Source organism: Muntiacus reevesi, chromosome 1, assembly GCF_963930625.1.
Source record: "Muntiacus reevesi chromosome 1, mMunRee1.1, whole genome shotgun sequence".
Lineage (NCBI taxonomy): Eukaryota > Metazoa > Chordata > Mammalia > Artiodactyla > Cervidae > Muntiacus > Muntiacus reevesi.
The window spans coordinates 53,337,094-53,365,008 of NC_089249.1; the positions used below are offsets into that span (position 1 = coordinate 53,337,094).

Below are 27,915 nucleotides of genomic sequence, written 5' to 3' on the forward strand. Positions count from 1 at the left end.
TGCACCCTGGATAGGGTGGAAGTGACGAGCATCCCCAGGCATGGGAGGGGTGTTGGCTGCTCTGGAGAAGGGTTAATTCAGGGAGCAGTGGACTTCGCACCCCCTTCCACCCTCCTCCAAGCCTGTGGAATCCTTTAATCAAGTTGGGTGCTGAAATTTCAGCTCTGAAATGCCGCCTTTGTGCTGGCATCCAGGCGGCCGCCCCAGAGTGCGGGGGTCACTTTCTCGGCCCCGTTTCTCTAAATGGTCTCTTTGTTCCTGCTGGGCCGCTCAGTATCAGATGTGATTAAAGGGAGATGGGGCTGGGGTGGCGGAGGAGAGAGGGACTGGGGGAGGGAGGGGGTTAACCCTTAGGGGATAGGGTGTAGAGGAGAGATGGAGAAAGGGGTGTTTACCCTCCCACCTGCCCCCTCCATTCTCCACTTTCACGGAGTTAGGCCCTCGCCACTCAGCTGGCCCGGCCAGGGCACCATCTCGACCCTCTCCAGATACACCTGTCCCTTCTCTGTTTACTGCGGAGCCACTACTTGACTGAGGCCCGAGCTCATCCGGAATCTCAGGTCTAAGGAATGAGCACAAGCCATGTCTTCTGACTTCTGCAGGCCATTCCCTCTCCTCCCGTGTTCCCAGTGACTCTCCAGTCTCGTTGAGGTCATGCAGGTGGTGATTTCATCTTTTTGATGTAGCCCCTCCCACCTGCCCTGCCCGCTCCACGTCCACAATCCCAGAGAACACAGGAGCACATAGGAAACACTGGACAGGCTAGAAATGGACTAATGTCCTGCTTCTCAATAGAGGAAAAGGGAGGTTGTAAGAAGTAGGAGCGCATTACTGATTGACCCCCTAATGAAATTCCAGAATAGGCTATTGCATATTTGAAAACACTTGGATAATAAAAAGATTCTGGAGCTAGCATAGGGTTTCTAAGGATATCACCAAGTGAACCGAATTTTCTTTTTTCCAATGGTTACCAGCCTGGTAGGTTGGAGGAATGCCACAGATAGAGGGAACCTTGATTGGAACAAGGCATTAGGCAGTCTGTGGTTGTGATAGAGAAGAAGGTACCTCAAGGTGACATAATTAGATTGAGAATTGTCTGGACAGCTTTCCAAGTATAGCTGATAGAATGGAGAGGTTTTCGGTGGTGGTCACAGGGTCTGTCCCTCTCATTCCAATCTTTTTTCATTAGTAACCTGAATGAGGATATTTGAGTTTCAAACATGAAGCTCGGGAGAGCTATAAACTGGATTCAGAATTCGAAGGATCTAACATAGGTGGGGAAATGGTCAAATGCAAAAAGATGAAATCTGTTTAAGACCAGTAAAAAAATCCCGCATTTATCTACAATACAACGACAGCCAAGCAGCAGAAAACCACTTGCATACAGTTCAGGGTGGTCCAACTTGGCTGCAGGTTTTATCAAGAGGAAGGATTTGTAGTTACCACTACGTTTCATGGGAGTCAGCGGTTTTGGCGAAGTGGCCTGAAGAGCTTGCAGGACACAGCTTCCAAGTGGTGGTCTGGCCACCCTGGAGGACTGGGCTAGTTCTTGGTGCCCCCTCTCCCACCTGAGGTCCTGACTAGGAGGTGAGGGGCTGGAGCCCACAGACAGAAGAAATGGATACTGGATCTAGGGATGCTGGTCTGGAGCCGTGAAGGAAGCACAGCCTCAGATTACAAGCGGAAATAGGGTAGGTGGAAGAGACGATGGTTAAGGTTCAAGGTTTGGAGTCAGCTGGCTTCAGATTCTGTACCAGCACTTCTTAGCACCCACCTCTCAAAGTGTCAAGTCCGTGTCTGGGAAATGGGGATAACGATTGGGCTCACTCCCTCATAGGCCAGAAGGATGTAAAGCACTCGGCCAGGGAGCACCCAGTACATGGGAGCTATTAGTGTCTCTATGAACTGGGTGGAAGGGGAGACTTTAGCCATCAGAGCTGTCCATTGATGGAGTGTAGAGAAAAGATTTACCCTGTCCCTGAGGTGGAGGAGCCCCGGGTCCCAGAGTGCAGGTTGGAATTCTGCTGAGCAAAGAGCTTTTGGGGGGGGAAGCCCCAAAGGATTAGATGGTATGTCTGCCATCGTAGTTTATACTTAGACATGGGCAGCTGCTAGATCCTGGTGTGGACCTGTGTGTGTTTGTGCTGCTGGGGGAGGTGGCAAGTGGAAGGTACAGTGAGAGAAGGCCCACTCACCCGTCCTAAAGGACCAGGTCTACTGACTGCAGACAGCAAGACCTCAGACCTGATCTACCTTTCACATTCTTGTTCCTTGAAGTCTTTGCAAGGCCCCTTCTCTGCTGGGTGAGAATGGGCTGCTTGGAAGGCACTCACGCCGAGTTCCAGCTGAGTGGCCCATCTGCAGTGTGGACACCGGTGGGCTGGGTGCAGAGCTCCAGTCTGAGGCCTTAGTTCTGAGCACCCGCTGACCCCACTGTGACGCCAGCTGTCCTGAGCTACTGCACTGGGCAAGAGAGAGGGGAAGCTTTGGATTATCTGTCCTTTGCATTCTACCCTCTAGCTACTTTCAGAAAGCATTTGAAGGAGCAGGGTGCAGGGATAAGAGACCAGGTCAGGCCCACCAAGCAGGTAACCGGAACCTTTAATTTTATTATGTGGAATGTTTAATGCAGAGTTAATAGGGGCTGGAGTACCTAGCAGAGGGGAGGGGGATAGAGGGAGCTACTGAGATAAATAAGGGGGGGGCAGTAATGAGTTACATGTGGACTTGGGGGTGGAGGGCTGCAGAATAGGAAAATGGGGGCAGAAGAGAGCTACATACTTTATTCAAATACCACCGGGAGGCAAAGGGGAAAAGGCCAGGGCAGCATGTACATGTCAGGAGTTTAGTGTCTTCAGCCTGCTGCCAGCAACCAGGGTGCTGGGCCCTGGGTCTCCCCTTGGAGTCGAGGGTTTGGGCCTGAGCAGCTCTAACTCTCTGGGAAGCCCAAGGAGTTGGGGCTGAGAACGCAAGGACCACAGAGCCTGGTGAGGTTGGGGGGCGGGGGGCTGGTGGGAGCCGGGAGGAAGGCTCTGTGAATTGTCTCCGAATCCTTTCCTGGGGTCCCGGCCTGCTCACGTCCTGGGTGTGCCTCAAAGTCGGAAGGTTGTCCTGGAGTGGGACCTGGCCCTTTGCTCCATCAGACAAAGAATGAGGTTATTGGCACTGAAATGGATCTGAGGGCCTCTGTGCCAATTCCTTCCTGTGTTCAGGAGGGGAGGGGGGCACTGAAGGGTTGAGGAGACCTCCCTCTGAGCCCCCATCCCACCCCCACTCCCTCAAGGCGGTTCAAAGCTATCCTCAGCCCCCCGAGGGGCAGACGGAGCCCGCCCCAGCCCCTGACGCAGGTTTCTGGTTGGCCCTGCTCTTCAAACACGTGGCCTGGCTTCACGGGTTAGGTCAGACCCCCTATTCCTCGCATAAGAGGAAACACAGGACAGGGTAGCCAGGCCTCCGATTCCCATCCGACCGACCCTGGGTGCTTCACCCTCCCAGAGGAGGGTAGGCGGAGCCTGCTCAGATCCTGGGATCGAGGGTCATTCCTGGGGGGGAAGGTACAGCCCCTCATTTTTCAGTTTAGGGGCAACAAGCTACCTCCTTCTCCTCTGCCCAGCCGAGTAGCCCAGGGCTGTGCCTGGGCCGGAGCCTGGGTAGGACGGGGTGGGGTCATCAAAGGCAGTGAGCCAAACAGAAGGCCTTCCCCTCAGCTGTCAGCCTCTGCAGCCTCCTCCTCTGCCGCCACCAGGCCTGAGATGGGCGAGGAAGAGGGCGCGAGGGCTGGGGGAAAGGGCAGGGCGAGCCGGGTGGTGACAGGGGTGTGAGGCCCCCTTCTATGGCCGGGACAGCGTCGTATATACTGGCTGCTCCCAGTGTGTGGGGCTGTGGGACTGGGGCCCCGAGGGGCTGGGGTCAGAGATGGCCGTGTAGAGGGGCCGCTGCGAGGGCCCCATGTAGGAGAAGGCCGAGTAGAGGCCAGAGGTCTGGCCCGAGTGGCCATAATAGGGTCCTGAGGGCTGATGGTCAGAGTAGTCAAACTGGGGGCGGGAGATGGAGGGGAAGGCGGAGCCGTAGTGGGGCAGACTGAGGGAGGTGTAGGCGATCTGCGAGGTGGACGGCTGGTCGGTGTAGTGCGGGGGCCCCTGGGGCCCCGCGGTCTCCGTCTTCACCTGAGCTTTGGCGTCCACGCCAGGCGGCGAGACCGTGGGCAGAGCCACGCCTGGAGGCTTGGAGATCCAGGCCGAGTGTCCACTGGCCACAGCCAGGGCGCTGCCCAGCCCATAGCCAGCTGCCGAGTAGCTGCCCACGTGGCCCGGGTGCCCGTTGGGCGGCAGGTACTGGTCCAACTCGGCCACGTCGAAGGTCTCCATGTTGGACATTACCTCATGGCTGATCTCACCGATGTCCACGTTGCCGAAGTCGATGTGAGGCTTCCCGCCCTCCCCCAGGGAGCGCCCATCCCGCTTGGGGTCTGCCTTGCCTGACTGCAGCTCTGTCTTTGGGGTGGTCGGAGGGGTGGGCGGGCCATGGCTCTGGCCTAGAGGGTGAAGGGAGACAGAGAGAGAGAAAGAGAGAGGAAGCAGGAACAGAGGTCAGCAGCTGATGGTTCACTTTCAGACGCGATGCCTCCAGGAGGCTGAGGATCCATCACGGCATGGCCTTGTTCATTTTAACATGTTCAGGGCGGCCTGCGGTGGCATTTGGCTATGTAATGATCTTGGGTTGATGTCCAATCATTTATGAAATTCCCCAGTCCTAGGAATGCGTCTTTTCTCCTACCAGGATAGGACTCCCCTATCTCGCCCCCACCCCCTCCCAGAGAGGCCTGCTTCATTTTGAGCAAGTTTCCGTTTTCCGCGTTGGAAGGTGCTTCCTCACACCAGCTGAAGTCGGCTGCCCTCCCGGCGCCCCTCAGCTGTGTAGCCCGATGGGGTCTGGCCCGTAGGCCTGACTCGCCCGCTCTCTCTTAAGCACACTCGGCCTCTGCTGGTCGCCCGCCCTGCTCACCTCTCTGGCCCTTATCACGTTGGCTGGGTCATCTGTACACCTCTGCCACCCTGGGGCCTGAAGGGTGATGTGTCACCTCCAACCCCATCCCTCTGCCCAAGGCCACCTCAAGTGCCCTTTATTTAAGGAAACCTTCCCTCCCACCCAGCGCCCCCAATCGCGCTCTCAGCTCCCATCACGCACCACGCGGCCCACTATCCCTCCAGTTGCCTTCTCCCTGCCCGCCCAGGAAAGTACTGAGGTGAGTGACCTGTGCTACCCCATTCCTTCATCTGCCCATTAGCCCCTTCCCAGGTTCATTCAGCAAACACTTAGGGGGCACCACTAAGTGCCAGGCACGGTTGCCAGGCATAGGGGAATACAAAACAAGTCAAATGGTTCCTGTCTGCACAAGCTCCTGGTCTTGGGGGGGGGATCCAGGGACCCACCCAGGGCTGGAGGGCAGCATCACAGGTGCTGTGGTGAGGATGGGTGAGGGGCTCAGAAGACCAGTGGAGGACGCCGCTCGCCCTGCCCTGGGGACGTGGGGAAGAGCTCAGGCAGGAGGAGTAGCTGGGCCGTTTATGGGGAAGAGAAAGCCAGACCCACAGTAATAGAGTGAGCTGGTTCTATACATGGACCAGGGTCTTCTGGTGTGTGTATACCCCCCGAATCTCCAAAGGAGTGTGAGGGAGGGATGGCTGGACGGGACATCCCTTCGGACAGAGAACGTGTTCATGGTCTAGCAAGCTAGGCGCTCCTTGAGGGCAGGCCTGTGCCTCCTCCATCAGACCAGAGGCAGTGCTGAATCCTGTGCTGAAAAGATCTGGACTCTGAGTTTGAATTCTTGCTCTGTCACTTACTGTGTGACCCTGGGCTGACCCCCTATCTTCTCTTATCAGTTTCCTTATCAGTAAAACAGAGATGATACCAAGCAGCTGAGGACATAGCCTCCTTCTGGAAGCTTTCTTGACCAGAGTCTGGTGGGCAGCTGGATATTTTTGGAGACTGACTGGGTGGACGGGGGGTGACTCCTCCCTACAGGTCATGCCCCTTCTGGGTCTTGCATGGGCTTCACGTGCCCTTGATTCTTCCTGTACTTAATTCACGTGTTTTCATCACTGCTCATCCCTCTATAGAAGGGATGTGGGCTCCTGAGGGACCACGGACCATGGGAAGCGACAGGAGGCTCCAGGGACCGTGGTGTCTCATTTGGACGCCTGGTGTCTGCTTCCAGGTCTGGCACAGAGGAGGACTCGGAGTGCGTCTTCTGAAGGCAGAGCTCTGCTCACTGACACTTGCCATGTGCCTGGCCCCAAGCATGGTGTTCTGTATGCTACAAACACAAGTGCCCGCAGAGGCCCTGGAGCCCTCAGCTACATGGCAAGTTACCCTCAGCTTCCTGTAGAGTCTACTCTGTAGCATGAGAGTGATTTGCCACACAGTTGAGGTCTGAGCGGCAGTGTGGCTGTCTCATCACAGTTTAGACAGACTGAATGAGTGAACATACAGAAAGCAAGAAGCACAGTACCTGGCACACAGTAAGTGCTCAATTAACGCTAGCTGCGCTCATCACCAATGAGAATGAAACAGGAGGCCCTGCGTCTGGCTCCTCCGTGCAACATCACATGCTGTGTCTCCCCTGTCAGACTGGGAGGTGGGGGAGAGGCAATGTGCTCTGCCCTCCCGTCTCAGAATCGTCCTGTCCCACCTTTCTCTGGTGTAACTCGCCCACTGGCCTCCATTGGCCTCCTTCACGGGTCTCTTCACCCCGAACCAGTGCCCCCTCCTAGCAGTCCTGGCCAGAGCCCCCTTGCCCAGCCGCCTCCCCCGACACCTGAGCCTGCTCTGAACTGCCAGTGGGCCCCTGCAGCCCAGCTGGGCCACGACAGCCTGGCCAGCCCTTTCCAGAGCCTCGGGTCTCAAGTCCTGCTCCAGCCTTTGCCTCTCCCCGCCGCCCACAGCCTCCTCCCAGCCCCAGGCTCACCCGAGGGGTGCTCGGGGTTTCCGTCTGACATCGGGGAGCCCTCGCCCGGGTGCCGGTGGTCCAGGTGGGCGCTCTTGTAGTGGGCCTGAATGGCGGCCGCTCCGCCCTGCTCAGCCTCCCCGCCTGGGCACTCCGCCTCTCCCTGGGCCGCCTTCCCGTTCTTCCGTCTCCGCGGCTGGTACTTGTAGTCTGGGTGGTCCTTCTTGTGCTGCATCCGCAGCCGCTCGGCCTCCTCAATGAAGGGGCGCTTGTCGCTCTCGTTCAGCAGCCTGGGGTGGGGTGGTTGGGGTGGGGAGACAGCAGAGGGGCCACCATGAGTGCCTGCCCTGGAAGAAATGAAGCCCTGGGGGGGCTGGGGGAGACTGGAGGGCAGGGTCCCGGGTGGGAGTCGCGCTGTCTGATCTAGGGACTGGAGGATGTGAGCCCAAAGCACCGCAGCCTCAGAGGGCAGCCATCTCTGCCCCCAAACCTCTCAGGGACTGGCATGTGAGAGAAGAACCACCCTGCCGCTCCAGGCAGTCCCTGAGGATGGGGTTAGAATAGAGCTTACAAGAGGCACAGAGCTTCCTTCAGTTTGAAAAGTGAAGTCGCTCAGTCGTGACCAACTCTTTGCGACCTCATGGACTGTAGCCTACCAGGCTCCTCCATCCACAGGATTTTCCAGGCCAGAATACTGGAGTGGGTTGCCATTTCCTTCTCCAGGAGATCTTCTCGACCCAGGGATTGCACCCGGCTCTCCCGCATTGTAGGCAGACGCCTTACCCTCTGAGCCACCAAAGACTCTTTCTTCAAAGCCGTCTGCAAGTGGAGCTGGCTGCCTCGTTAGGGGGTGAGCTCCCTGGGACTGGAGGTGTGCAAACAGGAGGAAGAGCCCAGTGTCTGCTACTTCCCAGCTATGTGACCGTGGGCAAGTCACTTCTCTGAGCTTTAGTTTCTTCACCTACAGAACGAGGATAACACCTACTTCTAGGTGTGGGAGTGGCCAAGATAATGGCCAACTCTAATGCTGCCTGTGATAATGTACAACTCTAATGCTGCCTGTGAGGTGGTGGGCAAGAGGACCTGTGGTGGAACCCCTCAACTCTGGAGTCATTTTTGTGAATTCCAGCATGGTGGGGCCGAGGCGGGCAGGCTGCGTGTGCCCCTCACTACGTACAGACCCCCACCTCACGGGGCGATCGTATCTCCTTGTCCAGGAAGGGACAGAAGGTAAAGGAAGCTCTTGTCTTCCAAGACCCTGGACGGGGGCAGTGAGACCCTCTCCCCACTCTGAGCCCAGCCAGTGAAATGCAGCCCCTGCAGACCGTACCTCCATCCACCTGATTCCAGCCTGGGGTGGGGCCAGGGGAGTTCAGGGCTGGGGTGCCCCTGGTGAGGAGGGCAGGAAGGATGCCTCGAAGAGGGGCTCAGGGGAAGAAACAGATTCCCGGACCCCCAGACATAAGGGACTCTCCAGGAGCAGCTCTGTCCTTTAGCCCAAAGGGCCTCTCTCTCCAGCTGCACCCCCTCCCCCGTGGGTGCCCTCTTCACCCAGTCAGGAGAAGGTGGGGCCCTCCTTGCCCAGGATGGGAGGGGGTGGTCATACCAGGCACCTCCTAGCGGGCAGCGGCATTCCTCTCCAGCTTAGCCTGCTCGGCTGCCCTCCCCCCAGGCCGCGGCCCAGCCCAGTCCAGCCCAGCCCAGCTCTCTCCAAGGGCCCCTCTAGCTGAGTGATGGGATGGGGACCCCAGACCATCAAGGGTTGGGAGTCGGATGCAGCCTTTCTGACCCCAGCTGCACCCTCTCCCCTGCCGCAGCCAGCCCAGGGTGGGTGGGGCAGGCCCAAAGGTGGGTGCCTGGTGAGGAGGGGAGGTGACACATGGGGGCACCTCAACCAGCCGTGGCCCCGGCACAGAGGCTCCCAGGATGGCAGGGGACCCTGCACTCCCTCTACCACCCCAAACCTTCCCTGTGCCCTCTGCCCACTGGCAACCAGATGTGAATCCACAAGAAAATGGCAGGGGGCAGGGGGTGCGAGTGGGGGGTACAGGCTAGAAGAGAGGGAAGACTCCAACTTGCCCTCACTGGCGCCTCCCAGCGCTAGTTCCCAGCAGCGCCCTAACTTGGAGAGAAACCTACCCAGGGGAGGTGGTGAGGGTGGGGTCTGCCAGCCCCAACCCCAGTCCTAACTTGAGCCCAACACCAATCTCACCCCCAAACCCAACCCCAGTTGCACCCAGACCTTCAGTTTCAGCTCTGTTCAGGCTCTTTCCTGACCCCAAATCCGTCCTCCCCTACCACAGAAACCCAATCCCAAATTTCATCTTGACTCCAGTGCCAGCCCTTGGTCACCACAGCTCTAACTACAAACCTTGTTTGTTCTTCACCTCTGGGTCTCCAAGGTCTGGAATGGGGAGGGGGGGCGGTGGGCTGATTCCCCACCCAAACTGGAATCCCCAACTGAGTGGGGGGGCGCCTCCATGGTGAGGCACGCTGGCTCTGCTCTACCTGCTCCCGTGGGAGCTCACCTAAGGGTCCGGGGAGGTTCCAGCCTGTGACCCCACCTTTCCTGTCTCTTGGTTCTAATTATTCTCCCCAGGTGGGTCAATCAATACACCGCCTCCCCCAGTACCATGAGATCAACATCTAACAGGCCTTTCCTGGGCGGGCACTGAAGGTTAGTGGTTGGCACACTCCCCTAGCCACTTGCGAGCCAGGACCTGGATGCTGGTGTGTCTGATCGACCCCCTTCCAGCGTCCCACACAATCTATCTGCATGTCTTTCTCTTTTCATGTATGGGGCCCCTGATTGCCAGTTCTGCCCAGCTAGCCATCCCCCTTCTTGATAGCCTGAGATTCATGAGCCGGTATGGGGGGTGGGGGGGTGCAGAATTCAGGAGAAGTCCCTGGAGAGGCGGGCTAGCCTAACCCAGTTCAGAGGTCTCCCGGGGTCCCCACCCAGGATCCAGGTAGCCCACCCCCTGTTGGCGTAGTCTTTGATCCTTGTCACTGTCTGGTCACCCTCCCACCGCTGGGGTTGGGTCCTGAGTAAGCAGTGCCTGCTTTCCTGGTTTTCCGCCTGCCCCCCCGCCCCCCACTCAGGTTGGCCCCTGGGGGTCACCTTGGGCCCCTGTGCACACAGTCTGAGGTGAGGGGTGGTCAGGAACAAGTCCCTTTGAGGAGCCCAACCTGGGATTCTGGGCTGGGGAAACAGGGACAGATAGGGACGATGGAGGGTCCAACCTTAAATCCTGGGCAACAGCGTCGGGGAGCGGTGAGTGGGAGGCTGTCCATCCTTGCTTTGATGCTCTCACTGGGCTTACACTGTGGTCTGCTCATGGTCCCCAAGGCCTGTTCTGTCTGCCTGTCTGCCTCCCTCCTGGTTGTCTGTCTCTGACTTGCTCGTCTCTGCCCCATGGCACCAAGGGTCCTGGCTTGGGCTAAACCCTGCCATGATGTGGATGGACCTTGGGCAGAGGAGCTGGCTTCGACCTCTGCTCCTGGGCAAGGCTAGACCCTCTGAGTCCATGCAGCAGTTGGACCACTGAGCCCAGGGCCTGCTGGGGTGAGCCGAGAGCTGAGGGGGGAGGGGAAGAAGCACCAGGCCTTTAGCAAACACATGGCCAGGGCCAGGCCCAGGGGGCTGGATGTGAATTCCTCTGGGCCTCTTGGGGGTTTTCCTGCTCCTTCCACCACCTTAAGCCTTTGGCCTTCTAGGCCAAGCTCCACTGTGTTGGGGCCAGCAAGGGGAGGGGTGGCAGGCTCCCCTGACACTCTCTGCAGCTAGGATGCTCCTCATTCCTGCTCTCCTCTGCCCTCACCCCACAACCTCCGGACCGTGTCGTAGAGGGGAGGGGTGACCCACTTCTGTCACCGAGGATGGTGTGTGGGAAGACCACTGGCTGAAGCGTCAGGGGAACTGGTTCTGGCCCTAGCTCCGCCACCAGCTGTTACATGGCCTGGGCAGTCCCTCTGCCTTCCTGGGCCTATCTCCTGGACAGTCCAGTGGGGAATCAGATAACCTCTGCAGACTTTCACCTTCTGGAACCCCTGTTCTCTTTCTGAGCTGCCCAGGACTTCTTGAGGGGGTGGCGTTGCCTTGGTCAACACCGTATTCCCAAGGGAACAGCCTAAACCCCAGACCAGAGGTGAGGCTGACTTCCTTCTCAGGGGCATGTTCTTCCCCCAAAGTTTGAGCTGCTTCCAGAGAACCTGGGACTCTGAGGGACCCGGGGTAGGAAAGGGGCCAGCCGTTCCTCCTGGCCAGGGCTCTCAGCTCCAGGGCTAGAGGGGTAGGAGGTTACTCAATCCTGGGTGGGGCCCTGGAAAGGAAGATGGCGCCTGGACTGGGAGAGGGAGGGAGGGGAAGAGACCAGCCTGGCAGCTCTGGGACCCGGTGGGAGGGGGAGTCTCCTCTCCATACATGCCCTTCCCTGGGGGGATGAAGAAGCCCCGGGCCTGAAGGAGCGGTGCTCAGAAGGGTGCAGAGGAGGAGGCTGGGGTAGGACAGGGACTGGCAGCGGCCTGCTTGGCCTCCATCCCTCACCCTTTCAAAGACCCGGACCTGAATTCCTTGTCTGCCCCCATCTCAGCCCTGCAGTTCTCCAGCTGGCTGCCTCAGTTTCCCTGCCTCTCCAGCCAGGCCTTCAGTTCTTTCCCAGACGTTTCCCTCGCATCCCCTTTGACCCGGGGGCAGTGGCACCCTTGAGTGGCACCTGCGGGAATGGGGTTAGTGCACGACTATGGTGTGGATGCCTCCACCAGCCTTCTCTCCCTTCCACCTTCACTCTTGCCCACTCCTCAGAAGCCCAGGCCCCAGCTCCTGCCACCGGCAGAATTCCAACCGCGAGGGGGCGCCTTCCAGCTCGGTGCCCTGGCTGGGGAGCGGGGCCTAGGCCGCTGGAGATCGGCGGGAGCGCAACCCCAAGGGGGTACTGGGGGAAGGGCGGGCCCGATCCCTCAGCTGGCCGTCCAGTCCCATCGAGGAGGCGGCTGCCCCAGGAGAAGGGCCCAGGCCGTGAGCGCCTCGCCCCATTCCACCCGCGGGTAGAGGGCCTGGCGGGAGCTCCCCGGAGGCGGGTCGGGGGCGCTCACCTCCAGAGCTTGCCCAGCGTCTTGCTGAGCTCGGCGTTGTGCAGGTGCGGGTACTGGTCGGCCAGCTTCCTGCGCGCCGCCTGCGCCCACACCATGAAGGCGTTCATGGGCCGCTTGACGTGCGGCTTGCTCTTGCTGGCGCCGTTGACGCGCACCGGCATGGGCACCAGAGTCCAGTCGTAGCCGCTGAGCACCTGGCTGACGGCCTCGCGGATGCACACGGGGAACTTGTCATCGTCCGCCTCGCCGTCCTGCTGTTCCTTCTTGACCTTGCCCAGCTCGCCGGGCCCCGGGCTCGCTCGCAGGCCCGAGCCGCCGCCGCCGCCGCCGTCGGGTCCCAGCGAGGGCGCGCTCCCCGGGGACAGGCAGCGCGGCTCCTCGGAGCCCACGGGGCTCAGCTCCACCTCGGACAGGTCCTGCTCCTCTGCCATGTCGCCCCCGGCCGCCGCCGCCGCCGCCGCCTCCCCGGGGCCCGCCGCCGGGGTCCTGGCGAAGAGTCCAACGCTCACCTGGACGACGGGAAGGAGGGCGCAATGGGCGGCGTGCGCGCAGCCCCGACGGCGGCCCGGCACGCGACTCAGGCACAGCCCTAAGGTGGGGCCGGCCGGCTGCCCCTAAACCCACCGCAGCCCCTGGGGCCCGCGCACATGCCAGACCTGGGCTCGGCCTCTTAGCTCCCGCCTCCATGTCTTCCCCCCACCTGGTCCCAACCGCCTCTTGCTGTGGGTGGGTTCGGGTTTGGTTTTTTTTTCTTTCTTTCTTTTTTTTTTAAAAAACCTCCTCTTGGGTGGAGGTTTGTTGATGGAAAGGAAGAAAAACGGACTCTTTCTTCTGCTCTAATCCTGGCTCCTGGAATTTCCCACCTTTTCTCTCACCTTTCCTTTTTCCCTTCCGCCTGACCCCCGACGGGGGGACTAGAAGAGGAACTGGGCTGGGGGCAGACGCCGGTGTCAGCTTCTCTCCGCCCCACGCCCCACCGCAGGGTCCCAGGCCTGGGCCCCGGGAAGGGAGGAGCGGGCTGCGCACTCACTCACCTCCTCGGACCTCTCCTCCAGTCTAGGGCTCGTCCTGAGGAAGTGGAAAACCGTTTCCCAAGGTGTGCGGTCCAGCTCGGGGGCTGGGGGTGGGGGACGCTGGTGGGCTGATTGGGAGGGGCTGGGGGCCCCCAAGGCTCAGGCCACGGGCCTCGTCAGGACGGAGCCTGAATCCTCACCACCAACCACCCTGGCCGGACAGCCTGAGACTGACTGAGCGCTGAGCTGCTGCCGAGGGCTGGGGAAGGAAGGAGGGGGGAGAGGGGGAGGGGGAGGGGAGGGAGGGAGGGAGGGAAGGGCAGAAGGTGGAGCCTCCAGCGCTTTCCTTCATCCCCAACACTCTGGGCTCCTCCGCCAGGCACCCCCACCCCAGCTCCCTGCGCTGCAGGCTGCCCCCAGGCCCATCCTGGGAAGGTGTGGGAGTGGGGGTGGTCAGGCCGGGAAAGCCTGTGGAGGCAGGTGGGCAGGGTCACAGCGTATCCCTTGGGGGAAAATTGGGCCCACCTGGGACCCCCAACCTCTGTCTCAGGTGTCGGAATGGGCAGCTGGCAGAGGAGAAGGCAGTGACGGTTCTGTCACATGGGGGGGGTGGCACTGGTTGCTTCACTTAAGACCTCTTATTGAGTGCCAGCCTGTGTCACCCCGCCTCCTACCCCCCACCCAGGCTGTCCTCTTTCCTGGACAGCAGGAGAGGAAGATTACAGGTCCATACCTGGTGAAGCGGGGCACAGCCGGATGCCCCCTGCCCAGTGCAGATGCCCAGGCTTCACCCCCAGTCTCCTCTCACCGGACACCCAGCACTGCAAGGCCTGGGCTGGCTCAAGAGAGACCGACTGAAGTGTGCGGGAGGCTGGGCCCGCGCTGGGCTGGGGTCCTCTTCAAGTAGGTCTGAAAATCTCCTAGGGGCCCCATTTCCTGGGGCCCAACTCCCTCCACCCTGGTAGGGGGAGTCCCAGTCCTGGTTGTCAAGACACCCCACACTCTCCCACCCCGAGAAAGGGTGAGGAGTCGCCCTGCCTCTTCTTCCTCTCTGCCTGCTTCTCCCCTCAACCCCACTCCCGCCAGCAGGGTGACTCCTTCATTTTTCTGTCCTGCCCATCATCTAAGGCTTTCTCAGGCCTCTAAGACCGCAGCCCCTCTCTTCTCAAAAGGTGGGTGCTGAGGCAGAGGTGAGGGTGTGTGAGGAGGACGGATGGAGCTGGGGCCGCGATGATGACCACGGACGGTTCTGAGTTCCTCAGCGGCTGGGCGAGGCCCCGGGCCCAGCCTGGGAGAGTTGCGTCTGGAGCAGGGCTGGAAAAGGGGTCCAGGCAAGGCCTCATGCTTGGGAAAGGCCAAGGGTGTTGGAGGGGGTGGGTAATGGGACACAATGAGGTAGTCACACGAGGCGAAGGCATGTTGGGGGTGGGGGGAGCGGACACTGGAACACACACACACACACATGCTCGCACACACAACCAGCCAGACAATCGGGCCAGTGTGTCTGGGGCCTCGGAGCCCAGTGAATTAGGAGTTTGATAAGGGTTTTCTCTTTCTCTCGCTCGCCGGCCTTGGACAATCTCCCCCCAGTTTTCCTCGACGCCACCCCCGGCGCTGCCAACCCTCCTCCCCCCGCCTCCCTTCTCTTCCCTGTGCCCAGACTCTTGTTCGGGGCCTTGAAACAGTGAGCTGTCTTTGTTCGAAATACAGGTGAACGGCAATCATGTGATTAACACACACACACATAAAAAGCTTTTTAACAGCGCCCGCCCGGCCTCAGAGCCGCCCAGAGAGGAGCCGCCCTGGATGGACAGAGGGACGGAGGGACGAGCATCCAGTCGGTCGTGTCCGGCTGCCCGCGGCAGTCTCCGACACCCGCTGCGGCCCGCCCGCCGCCCGCCTGCCTGGCATCGCTCGATCCCGGTGGGTCCCTGCTCATCCTTCCAGCCCTTGGTTCCTCCTCTTGAGGAGGTGTGGTGTCTGTGGCATCCGTGACTCGGCCTGAGACCCCCTCTGGGGCGGGGAGGGGTGGTTACAGAGGGTAAGAAGCAGGTGTGGGGTCCCACGACTCCCCTTTCGACTCCCTGCCTCCTCCCTTACCCCCCCACCCCTCGGCCCAGCTGTGCCAGGATGGGGGTGGGGGTGGCGGTGGGTGCCCTGGGTCTGCAGAGAAGCCAGGCTGGACAGAAGAGTCTTCTCTCTTCCCCTCCCTCTGTCTCTGTCTCTCTCCCTCTCTTCCTGTTTCCAAGTGCTGTGCTGGGCTCTCTGCTGAGAGGTGCCGGGTGAGGAAGGTGGGCTTGCAGGGGTGCGGGGCGGGGGGGAAGTGCTGTCAGATGCCCAGGGCTGTGGATGGGGGGGGTACACTGTGCTGTGAACACACTGCCCACCATGCTGGCAACTCTTGATCCCCTCCATCTGTTGCAGGCCCCTGCAGGGGAAGGTGCAGGCCTCGTATTCATCCCTGGAGAGCAGGGGTTTTGAAGAGGGGGAGGGTTCCTGGAGGAGGACGATGAGGACACGGGGCCTCTGTCCTTGGCAGAACCAGCCTGGTGGTCAGCGCCCCCTTCTGCTCCTTTCCCCGCTGGGGATGGGAGGGGTCCTTGCCCTCTCATTCCTGACCCTACCCCAGGAATGCTGGTGACCCCTTACCACACCCCGCCCCCCAATCCCACATATACCCATCCTGGGAGAGGTGTGGTGCTGGGGAACTCTTGGACCTATTCTCTCTCCCCAGAAGGGAAGGTATAATGGTAAGGTTCAGGATGCCTGCCCTGGGCGGAGGCCTTTCGGTACTGGCAGGGTTTTTCTGGGATCCAACCTGGGTTCTGTGGAGCTGGTCCCAGATTTAATCCTGAGATGGGCCCGTGAGAGGAAGAGAGCAAATGAAATAATGTCCATCAGACTTAAAGCCCACTGATGACTCTGCCTGGTGCAGCTGCTTTGGGTCGGCCGTGACCCTTAACCCCTTAGCTCCCGAGCCATCTTCTGGCGGGCACTGTTTCAGTTTTGTGGAAGGTCCCAGTCCCTCATCTGTCCCCTGGGGCATTGGTTACATCCCCCCACCCGCCTCCCAGATCCCCAGGTGAGATGTGATGGGGAAATCTGCTGTTCAGCTGAGCCAGGGCCAGGCAGGAAGGCCCTTCAGCACCTCCAGGCACCATGAGGATGAGACCCGCGGGGTTCAGGTTGTCCTCTCACTCCTTCCTCAGGCCTGGGCCCTACTTTCACTTTCTGACCAGCTCCCAGCCATCGCCTGGAGCATCAAGCATCGCTTCTAAATCTTGCTGCACTTTAGGGTCACTGTGGCGTCTTAAAGAAACACTGAAACCTGGGTCCCCTACAGACTGGCTAATTCTGAATTTCTGGGCATGGGGTCCAGACGTGTTTGCTTTTTGCAGCGCCCTGGGAGGCCTTGCTCTCCCTGACTGGGGTCTCTGGAACCCTGAGGCTGTGGTGATCCCCTGCAGAACCCAAGATCTCCTGGGAGAAGGGAGGGGGCTGGGCTCTGGACACTCGAGCTGGAGGCCAGAGCCCCGGTGACCCTGGGGTGTTCGCGGAGTTGTCGGGTGTGGTGGGGGAGGGGCTGTGCATTGGGAAGGGGGAGGGCTGAGGGGCACAGGTCAGGGTCAAGGGTACAATACTCACAGACAGAAGCTTAGTCTGGGAGAGTGTATGGTGGGGAGGGAGGCGGGAGGTGGGAGGTCCCCTACCTCTGGTCAGACATGTTCTTCCGGGTTCGGGTACAGTGGAAAGAACACTGGTGTTGGAGTCAGGAAACCCTGCCACTCGTATCCATATGGCCTTGGGCAGATTATGTTGTCAACCTCTCAGACTTGGTTTTTGCTTGTATAAGATGTTGAGCATTTTATGTATCACTATATCCCAAGTGGTTGGGAGAATTAAATAAGAATACACAGGCACAGAAGTTTTTGAATAGGTTAAATGTTCATTTTTTTTTTTGAATTTTTCTTCTAGATTTACTGAGATCTAATTGATATACAGCACTGTATAAGTTTAAGGTGTGTAGCATAATGATTTGACTTACATACATCAGGAAATGATTGTTACAGTTAGGCTTTGTGAATGTTCATCTTTTATAGATACAAAATTAAAGAAATAGAAAAAGTGTTTTAAAAAAAGGTACGCAGGAATTCCCTGGTGGTCCAGTGGTTAGAACTTGCTATTTCACGGCTGAAGTCTTGGGTTCGAACCCTTTTCGGGGAACTAAGATCCCATAAGCCACGCTGCGCGGCCAAAATAAAAAACAAACAAAAAGAATACACACACTCTGAATGTTTGGTGCAGAGTTGTTGAGTCGCTCAATCATGTCCGACTCTTTGTGACCCCATGAACTGCAGCACACCGGGCTTCCCTGTCCATCACCATCTCCTGGAGCTTGCTCAAACTCATGTCAACTCTGTGATGCCATCCAACTGTCTCATCCTCTGTCATCCCCTTTTCCTCCTGCTTTCAGTCTTTCCCAGCATCAGGGTCTTTTCCAATGAGTCAGCTCTTCACATCAGGTGGCCAAAGTATTGGAGTTACAGCTTCAGCATCAGTCCTCCCAATGAATATTCAGGGTTAATCATTTAGGATTGGCTGGTTTGATCTCCTTGCTGTCCAAGGTGCAGAGTAAGTGCTCAATAAATGATAATTAGAAAAAATAGTTTAGAGACTGGGAGGTGGGGTTCTGCTGACTTCAATTCAGGTGCACAGGTGTTTACAGAGCAGCAACCGCAGATTAGAGTCAGAAGTTTGTAATCTGCCTGTTGAGTCCCAGAGTCAGACCAGGGCGGTGTGACAAGTGCTTCATGGGTGGGCTTCCCCTGCCGGTGGCCCCTGGACAGTGAAGACCACACTTCCAGAGACCCCTGGGCTGGCCCCATCCTGGGTACCCCTGTCCTGGGAGTCTCAACAGCTCTCCCTACTCAGGTGCCATCCTTATTCTCCTCTGGGAAGGAAACAGGCTCAAAGACGTTCAGTGATGAGCCCGAGCTCACGCAGCTAATGATGGGAGGGCCCAGACTAGTATCCGCAGTTTTCCTCCCAGCCCAGCCTCTGACCACTCTGCTCTGCCACCACCAGACCCCAGGCATAGCTTCCTGCCGCCTGCACCCTCCACCCCTCCCCGAGGCCTTTGCACTGGCTCTGTACTTTCCCTCCCCCTCGTCGCTGCCGGCAGCCCAGCTCAGAGGCCCTCTCTTTGGGACACGCCTCGCTTGGAATTCTTTTCCTGTATTGCTTTCCCGTGGAGGAGAGGGTAATGGCTCCATGGCTGTCTCACCCCCTCACTGCACAGCCTGGCATCCAGGCCGGTCTCCACCTCCTCCTGGGAGGACCCCCGAGGGCAGGGCCATGCCTTCCTCTTGGTCTCGGCCCCTCCAGGCCCCGGCATAACTTCAGGGAATCTTCCCTGAGTGGACGTGTCACCCAAGTTGGGAGAAAAAGATGGGGAAGGCTGGGGTGGACCGGAGCGGCTACCTGGAGGTGGAGGCCTAAGTGCGGGCGGGGGTGGCGGAGGGGAGGACGGCATTCCAGGCCTGTCCTGACAAGGGTTCTCGCTGGTCCCTGTTTTTGGTCCAAGCTGAGGGTCGCGGACCTGGGCCAGGAAGGCAGCTCCTGGGGCCTGTGTCCTCCTTGCCCTCCCAAGCCCGCCCACTCCGGGAACAAGGAAGCTGGGGCCAGTGCCCAGGGTTGCCTCGGGGCAGCTGGCCTCTGCCCTCTTCTTAGAAGCCCTCGGAGCTTCTCGTTCCTGTCATCCAAACCCAGCTGCCGGAAAGCCCTTCCTGATGCCTCCCCGAACCTCTCACGCTGCGGTGAACTTTTGTGAACGTACCCTCTGTGCAGGGCGCTGGGCCAGGAGCTGGGGTAGGGAGGTGGTGGTGGAGGCCAGACCCGGCTTTGAGGAGCTCAGAGTCTGATGAGCGAGACCTGCACAGAATCCCGGAACCCGGGCAAGGCCGAGGTCCTCCACGGCCAAGCCGGGGTGGGGCAGTCAAATCCCAGCAGGGCTGGGGGGCGCGCGGTTGCCTCGGCCACTTTCTTCCCCCTCCAGGCCTCAGTTTCCCCACCTACAGAATGTGGGGGCAGCTAGCTTATCTCCGAGGCCATTTCCAGATTCAGTAACCCATGAATTATATTTCAAAACCAGAGGCCAATGCCTGACCCAGCGTTTCCAAGGTGGTGCCTCAGGGCGCTCTGTGTTCCTCAGGCATTGATCAACTTCTCTTGAAATGACAAGTTTTGTGGGCAACTGAGTTGGGGAAACACTGCTTTCCACTTTTTCTTTGTAGAGAGGCAGGGCCCTTGAGGGTGTGAAAAGCTCTAATTGCTATAATAAAGAGTTGGAACTTTGTTTAAAATGCTCACCCCAGCTCCTCTTCCTCCTCACCCTTCTCCTTGCGGAGGAGATGGAGATTGATTCATTCATTCATTCTCCTAAGTCCTTTCCTCTGACTCTGGGCCTTTTCTCTCTTCCTTCGTTTCTCCTAAGAGTCGAGAAGAAGGTGGAGATGCCCCTTGAGGAGCCTGGGCACCTCTTAGAGCACAGTCCTCAATCCCACAGAGGTCCACCACCCCCTGTCTCCCTGCCCCTGCACGTGACCTAAGCTGCAGCTGTATCTACTCTCCGCCCCCCGCCGTCCCCCCGTGTGACCCGGACCCAGCAGGCCAAGTCCTGCGCACAGAGCCCCTTGCCTGTTGGCTGAGGCCCGGAACCTCCCCGTGTCCTGCCTTGGCCACCTTGCCAGCAGGACATCGTTCCTGCGGGGTGTGGACCTGTGGGCTGAGGCTTTCTCACTTTCCTCCAGGATGCCTGGTGACAGAGGTGCAGAGTGATGCAAGTGATGACTTGATGAACAGACACGGGAGCACTGGTGTGGGGCTCTTGAGTCAGGCAGCTGTGAGTTCAAATCCTGTCCCTCCCCGCCCCCTCTTACTAGCGGTGTGTCCTTGGCAAATGACTTACTGTCTCTGAATCGGTTTCCTTCCAGGTCAGGGTGAGGATTAAACCAGTTAATGTATGTAAACACTTAGGACAGTGCCTGGCACATGACGGGGCTCAGTAAATGGCCGCTATTGTTATTAGCATCTCGGGCTCTGCCTCAGAGGGTGGCTGTCGGTTGACCTTGGGTTTGCTAGGAGTCACTGCTTCTTGTCCTGCCCGAGTGCAGTTGTCAGATGTCCTCCCATCGGCAGGATCGTCATCCCATTGAATGAAAGCAGAAAGGGAAGTGGTTGGCCGAGATCACAAGACTGTTTGGTCTTGGAACTTGATGACTCTCTCAGGACTTCTGGCCCCAGGTTTCCTGAAGACCCACCCTCTGCTGTCGGTGGCGTGATAAAGTGGGGTGAGCACTCAGCCTGTGTTCAGGGAGCTTGTGAACAAGCTGGGAGTTGTTCACTCGTGTGGACTTTCCCACACACCTATTAGAAGATGTGGTGCAGGTTTGCGTGAGGCTGAAGAGAGTAGTGATGATAGAGGAAAGAAAGGACACGTGTGGGGGGCACCGAGGGTGGTCTTATCACGTGGGACCCTTGGTCCTGGAGGGGGCTGCCGCTCTGGACAGCTTGAAGGGAGGGGCTTATCCAGGTTTCCCAGTTTAGGAGGTGACTGGAATAACTAGGTCTTCCCATTGCGGAGTCCCTGTTGTTTCACTCTGTCATCCAGGGCATTGGCCAGGTCCAGGGCTGTGGCTGCCAAAGAGCAGGGGACTGGACTGGGTGTGAATGGAGCCAGATGCCCATTGGAGGTCGGCGCTGTGAATCCATCCCTCATCTGGCGAGTTTATCTCTGTCCCCTGGAAGTGAAAATGGGTGAGCCAGTAGGATTTTAGTGTTTGTGTATGCGCTCGAAGGGGCCTCCCTGTGATAAGATTGCCTTCTTCTTTGTTGATGTCACTTTGTAATGAGAAAGGGAGCTGAGTGATGATGAGTGTGAGCATACGTGTGTGCTTAGTCACTCACAATTCTTAGTCGCGTCCAATTCTTTGCAACCCCATGGACTGTAGCCCACCAGGCTCCTCTGTCCATGGGATTTCCCAGGCAAGAATACTGGAGCAGGTTGCTATTTTCTAACCAGGAGATCTTCTTGACCCAGGGATCAAACCCGCATCTCCTATGTCTCCTGCATTGCAGGCGGAGTCTTTACTGCTGAGCTACCAGGAAAGCCCAGTGAGATTGAGACTCAGAACCAAAGAGATCAGAGTTCAAATCCACTGATAACCAGCAGTGGGATCAGGCCAGTCACATGATCTTCCTGTGCCTCAATTTGTACTTCTGTAAACCAGGGGATCTTCCCAAATCTGGGATCGAACTCAGGTCTCCTGCATTGCAGGCAGACTCTTTACCATCTGAGCCACCAGGGAAGCCTCCAAAGGAGCATAGCACTACCTGCCTCATGGGAATGGAAAAACGAGAGAAACGAGGAATGGCAGGTGCTTTGAGCAGCGCTTGGGACCAAAGGCAGACATGGTCCTTGCCTTCTCTGGTCCTATCTCCACTGTCAGTTCATGTCCAGAAGTTTCACAGTCATGCTGGGTGGAATAATGCCTTGGATATAATGCACTGAGGAAAATCTCTTCCCTTCCTAGGGTCAAGAGTTGCAATTACTGCAATAAGACCAAAGGGCTTGGCACAGCCCTGGGGTGCATTGATTCAAGCAGGAAGTATAGTATATCCTTAAGGCTGCCAGGCATGGGGATTTTGTATCTGGCAGGTTGAGAATTCAGAGTTTGAAAGTCTCCTGTTTGGGGCTAGAACCCTGAGCAGAAGTCTTAGTACCTCAACACCTTTGGCAGGTGCTGTGGGAGAAGCTGCTCCCAACTCCGCCCAGTGTGACCGGGGGCAGGTCAGTCACTCTCTCTGGGCACTCTCATTGCTTCATCTGTCCAATGAGAGAGCTGGCCTCTAAGATCTCTGGGGGGACTTTCAGATTTACATTCAGGGATATGGGGGTTGTATAGGAAAATGCCCACATCTGGTTTTTTTTTCCCCTGAGGCAGCTGCTAAGGGCTGGCCATGTGAGCTCACAGTGGGTGCTCAGAGTGTGCTAGTTGAATCTCATCGACCAGGGAGAGAATTCACTGAGAGCCCTGCCCTGCTTCTCCTTTCCCCAGAGAACCGGTCCACTGGTCTAGTCACAGCATCCTGTTAGCCCTTTGGGGGCAGGACCCATGGTTCACTCTCCACAGTCAGCAGTTCATTCATTTGTTCTGTTTAATTTTTTTTTTTTTAATTTTGAGGAATCCCAATTTACTTATTTTTCTTTTATGACTAATTGTTTTTTAAAAATGTTTATTTTAATGTATTTATTAGGCTGTGCTGGGTCTTAGTTTCGGCCCTTGGGATCTTTCGTTGTAGCATTCAAACCCTTAGTTGCAGCATGTTGGATCTAATTCCCTGATCAAGGTGCAAACCTGGGCCCCCTGCATTGGGAGCCTGGAGTCTTAGCCACCGGACCACCAGGGGAGTCCCTCACTCATTTGTTCTAAAACACACAAATGCTGCAGACACACATGCACACAGGGAAATAAAATCTCAGATTACAGACAGGTCAAATGAGCATTTTTTTCTCATGGCTCTTAGAGTCAAAATCCCAAATCTTTAGCCTGGTCCAGTATGATCTGCCCCACTCTCACCCCGAGACTCCAGCCAGAGTGTCCACCCTCTACCTCCCTCAACTTGGGCCTCCAAGTCCCCACAAATGCTCTTCCTCCACTGAACTCACTTCCACGGTCACCTTGCTGGTTTCTCCTTTGGGCTCAACCTAAAGTCTGCAGAGTCCCCTCCCCGATCCTCCAGAGTCTGTTCTTCTCCCTGACAACCCCTCGGCCTTTTCCTTTATACCATTCACGGCAACTTGCAATTATATATTTATTGTGGGATGAGTCTTTTTTTTTTTTTTTTTTTTTTATTGTCTGCCCTGTGTGGCTTGTGAGATTTTTAGTTCTCCAACCAGGGATCGAACCTGGGCCCTCTGCAGTGAGAGCAAGGAGCCCTAACCACCAGATCTCCAGGAAATCCCCAGTATTGTTTCTCCTCCCACCAGGATGTCAGCTTCAGGAACTTCTGGGGATCAGCTGAGTGCCAGGCACACCAGAGGTGCCTGATGAGTGAATGAATGAATGAACGCACACAGCCTCATGGAGAAGACAGGAAGCAGGGAGGATTAGAGGAGAGGAGGGAGGCTGAGGATCAGAGCTGGAGACTTGCCCAGGGTCTCTCGAGTGATGCAGGCAGGTGTCTTGATTCCAGTCCAGTGTTCTTCCTCCTTTCAGAATGCAGGGCACCTGGAGGGGTAGGCTGGATAGTCTAGACACCTATCTATCAGGGATGGATCTATCAGGGATAGACTATGAGGGATAGTCAGACACCAAGCCCCTGAGGACCTAGGGCATGGGAGGAGGGGACGGGGCATCTGAGCCAGTTCCCCCGCCAGCTCCACCCCTTCCCCCAGCAGGCAGGAAGGACAGGGCAGCTCTGTCAGCTTCAGACACCACCGCCCCAGGGGACCCAGCCCTGAGCCCAAGGAGGCTGAGGGAAAAAACCAGGGGTGTGTGTGTGTGAGGGGGGACAGGAAGCCCCGGGTCTTCCCCTCCTCCCTCCTGCCCCACCCTCCACCCCCATCTCTGGCTGGAGCTGGCAGCCCCAGGCCTTGGCACTAGGGAGATGGGGGTGGGGAAATGGGGGAGAGAAACCCCATTCTGGCCCAAAGCCTTCCTTCCCCCCTCCCCATTTGATTTCGAGCTCTTCGACTGCCCTGGCTGCCCCTGGAAAGCTGGATCCAGGGCCCTGAGAGTAGAAGGACAGAGGGAAAGGGAGCCCTTCCTGCGTGCCTGGCACCGTGTGGACCACCCTCCGGCCCCTGGGCTGGGACCTGAGTGGCCTCACTGTGAGGCCCGGCTCTGCAGGGAACTGCGGTGTGACCTTGGGTGGGGCGCAGCCCAGCTCCGACCACCAGCCTCGCCCACATCTGTCAGTGTGGCCCAAAGCGCATCGGCGAGCTTGTTCTAGATACTGACTCCCAGGTCCTAATTTGAGCCATAGATTTGGGTGGGATTTCTTTTTCAAAGCACCACTGTGATTGTGCTGCGGCTGGTGGAAGAACTATTAGAATAGAGGGTCTCGGAGGCCCCCATCCTCAGCCTCAAAGCTCCTGCCTCTTGGGCAGGCTGGGCCCCTGGACTTCCATGGTGCCCTCCTCCCTGCTGTGTCCTGAGCAGGCATGGCTTGGGCCCACTGAAGCAAAGGGCTGAGTCCTCCTGCGTGGCGCTGGAGCACTGGAGGTAGACCTGCGGGAAATGCAGAGGAGCCTGGGAGGGGCCTGAGCAGTGCACCCATCTCCCCACCCCCCAGCCCCTCTGTTTCCTCCTGACCTTAGCTTTTTCCCTTTTTCTCTTCTGTTACTGCCTCATCCACGACCCTGTTTTTCTGTCTGCCTGGATTTCCTTCTCTCCCTCCATTCATTTCAGTTCAGTTCAGTAGCTCAGTCGTGTTCACCTCTTATAGACCCAATGGACTGCAGCACACCAGGCTGCCTATCCATCACCAACTCCCAGAGCTTACTCAAACTTACGTCCATTGAGTAGGTGATGCCATCCAACCATCTCATCCTCTGTCGTCCCCTTCTCCTGACTTTCATCTTTCCAAGCATCAGGATCTTTTCCAATGAGTCAGTTCTTCGCATCAGGTGGCCAAAGTATTGGAGTTTCAGCTTCAGCATCAGTCCTTCCAATGAATATTCAGGACTAATTTTCTTTAGGATGGACTGGCTGGATCTCCTAGCTGTCCAAGCGACTCTCCAGAGTCTTCTCTAACACCACAGTCTGCCTGGGTTTCCTTCTTTCCCTCCATTACTTCCGTTTTTTCTTTTTTCCATCTGCAGGCCCCATCTCTGGGAGGCTCCGCCATTTTGACCCCGAAGTTAGTGGTTCTGTCTCAGTGTCCTTGCATTTCTGGCTCTCTCTGCCCTGCTGGCATCTTGTCTGACCTCAGTTGGACGACTCTCTTTCTCCAGCACCCAGCCTGGCTCTCAGACTCTCATCTTTCTCTGTCTCTGTCTCTCTATTTCTCGTCTTCCCCCACCATCCTTCACCTGCTCTGTCCCTGTGTACCAGGAAGTGTGTGTGGGGAGGGGGAAGGGGTGCTGCCAGTGGGTGGAGGTCCCTGGGAAAATGAGAAAGATGGGGAGAAGTGACTTAGAGAGGCCGAGATTTGTACAGAGCAGCTCTTGAGGCTGAGGGCGTGGGGTTTCCTGTCCCGACCTTCAGGGTCCTCCCCACCTGGCTCCACGCCACCTTGCCCGGTTCACCGCCATGCCCTGGGCCCCTCGCTGCTCCCTCAGGCCTATGCTAGGACCGTCTCCCTCTTCTTGTTTCCAGAGTCACCGCCGCTGCCTCTAGGGCCCTTCTCCCTTCCCCCTACCACACTGAGTCTGGATGGGGCTGGAGGATGAGTAGATGAGTTCAGGCCTTCCTGGAGCCATCCTCATTGAGTCAGACCCAAGGATTTGTACCTGATCCTGGGGCAAGAGGCGAAGGTTGCAGATACTTGTGGCAGAGCTGGTGTTTGGATCCCTTTGTGTGTTAGTTTTCCAGTGCCCAGAGAGTCAAGCTGATTTGCTCAAAGTCACGCAGCAGGCCCATGGAATTGGGACAATGGCAGTGGGATGGTGGAAGGTGGAAATGGAGGGGAATGGGGAAGGGAACAGTGTCTTGGTCCAGAAGCCAGGAACTTGGGGACAAGGCTATGCCATGGACTTGCCTAGGGACAGGACCATGCTCTCTTCCCTCTGGGCCTTAGTTTCCCCATCTGAGCAGTGAGGGCTGGGCTCGATAGCTGGTGCAGTGTTTCCCACTCTCATTGTCTAAACTGGTAGGTGTGGGGGAAGGGTAGGAACAGGGAAGGAAGAGATGGTGGGTTTTGACTCAACAGACCAGTTCCTCCCTGTCCTCCAGGCTCGGAGGATCAAAAGAGGCCACGGGCACCTCTTGTCTCTCCTCAGTGACCTGCCAGGACAGGTGGCGTCTGGCCTCCAGTCCTGTTAACCCCCTCGAGGCCGGGGCGGGGCCAAGGGCCCATGCCTTCCAGCTGCCCCTTGAAGGAGCCTCTCTGGGGACCAGGGACATCAGGCTGGCCCCGGCGGAGGAGGGGAGACTGTAGACCCTGGACCTCCCACACTTCGGTGGAAAGGCCTTCTGGCTACCAGGATCTGGCAAGAGCTCTCAGGCGAGGGGCTGAGGTCAATCTCCCCCAGGAAGGTTGAGGTGGCCCTGCTCTCCCATCATGGGGATGTCTCTCCAGGAGCTGTGGGCTGTAGGAGCCCCTGTTTCTCCTCGACATCCTCTCTGCACCGCACCCCCTGCCAGCCCTCTGGCCCTGAGTGTGGGGACATGCAGAGAGGAGCGGCCAGGAGAAGGGTTAAGTCAGACTCTTGGGATGGCTTTGGCCACGGCGATTCCTCCGGGAGAGGAGAACAAGGGGCCCTTTCTGTGTGTGGGAATTAATAGCAAAGAGTCATCTGGGGTGTCATTCAAGCCCTGATCGGCTCCCAGAGGAATGCAAGGGAGAGAGAGAGTAAAGGAGTTGGGGTGGGTGGGTGGGGGGGTGGTGGAGATGAGGCCTGAGGCAGAGATGTCAGAGGAAGGGCAGCAGGGTCCGGCTGGGAACCGGAGCCAGTCCTGGCGGGAGGGTCCACCGCCCTAAGATGAAGTCCTGCTTTTCGTCACAGATGTGCCCCTCAGCCTGGAGACCTCCCCGCCCCTCCACCCCGCTCCACCTTCCCTCACCAAGGGTCTCCTCCTTCTGTCTTCCCTCTCTCCCAGAATGGCTGTACCCCATACCCCCACGTGACTGTCTCCCTCGAGCCCTGGAGCTCAGCCCGGGCCGTGGGCCTGTCGGGGCGGGCCTTCGGGCCTGCTCTCTGGGCGTCCCTGGTCCACGCCCGCGTCCGCCTGAGGGTCCCTGGTGTGGCATTCTGTCTGGGAACAGCCCCGAGGCCGGTGCCGTGGAGTGCCGGTCTGGGCTCCCGAGTGGTCCCCTCTGTCCCGGGGTCCTGTGGCCCGGCTCCGGGTCCCGTTCGGACACATTCCTGCCTGGTGACAGCAGGCACCTTTGGCCGCGTGCTTGTGGCGGGCACCGGGGCACTTAAGTCACCACAAGGCCACAGCCTCCCTGCTCTGTGTCAGCCTCAGCCCGTGGCCCATGGCCCGTGGGCCTGCAGGCCTCTGAGATGTCCTGAATGTCACGGCCCGAGGAAGAGCCTTGGGGAAGCTCCAGGTCAGACCCCCGGTTTGCAGACCTGCAGGCTGAGGCCCAAGAAGACACCGCCTGCCCCCTGGGTCATGTCCCTCTCAGCCCAGTGCCCTGACCCCACCCCACTGAGGGCCTCCCAGGCCACTGGGCAGCGGCTGTGGGCTTTGGGGCCGTCAGAGCAGGGGATCTGCTTCCTCCTTGTGTGACGGGGCAGAGTTCCTTAGTCTCTTGAGCCTGGGGGTCTCGTCTGTAAATGGGGTCCTGGAACACTCACCTGAAAGCTTTGTTGTGAAGTGAGAGGAGATGACAGGCGTATAGTGCCTGACACAATGGAGGCTGCTGAGAGCTGTTGCTGTTTCTATTGTGATTATCATTGTTTTTGGCGGTCTGGGTGACATCCACTGCCCTTGGCTGAAATCCAGTCCAGGCAGGCTGCGTGCATCTTCTCGGGTGAGTCTTAGGAGTCCCATGGTCGCCGCTCCTGGGCTGTGGTTTCAGTGGGGGTGAGATTCCCAGCCCCCGAGCCTCCTGGTGCCAGCATCATTTCCACACCTGGTGACTCACCCCGCGGGTCCTGCTGGGACTTGGTTCCCCTCCGCCTGATAG

The 27,915-nt window shown here is 58.2% G+C and overlaps 1 protein-coding gene across 1 annotated transcript; it reads right to left on the minus strand.

Moving 5' to 3' along the window:
* Nucleotides 1-2,727: 2,727 nt before the first annotated feature.
* SOX10 (SRY-box transcription factor 10) lies at nt 2,728-13,302 on the minus strand. The gene is made up of 4 exons (XM_065943727.1): nt 13,078-13,302; nt 12,044-12,552; nt 6,971-7,239; nt 2,728-4,534 (listed from the first exon to the last, which is right to left on the minus strand). The coding sequence occupies exons 2-4, from the start codon at nt 12,472-12,474 to the stop codon at nt 3,831-3,833; spliced, it is 1,404 nt and encodes a 467-aa protein (XP_065799799.1). The 5' UTR covers nt 12,475-12,552; nt 13,078-13,302; the 3' UTR covers nt 2,728-3,830.
* Nucleotides 13,303-27,915: the final 14,613 nt, after the last annotated feature.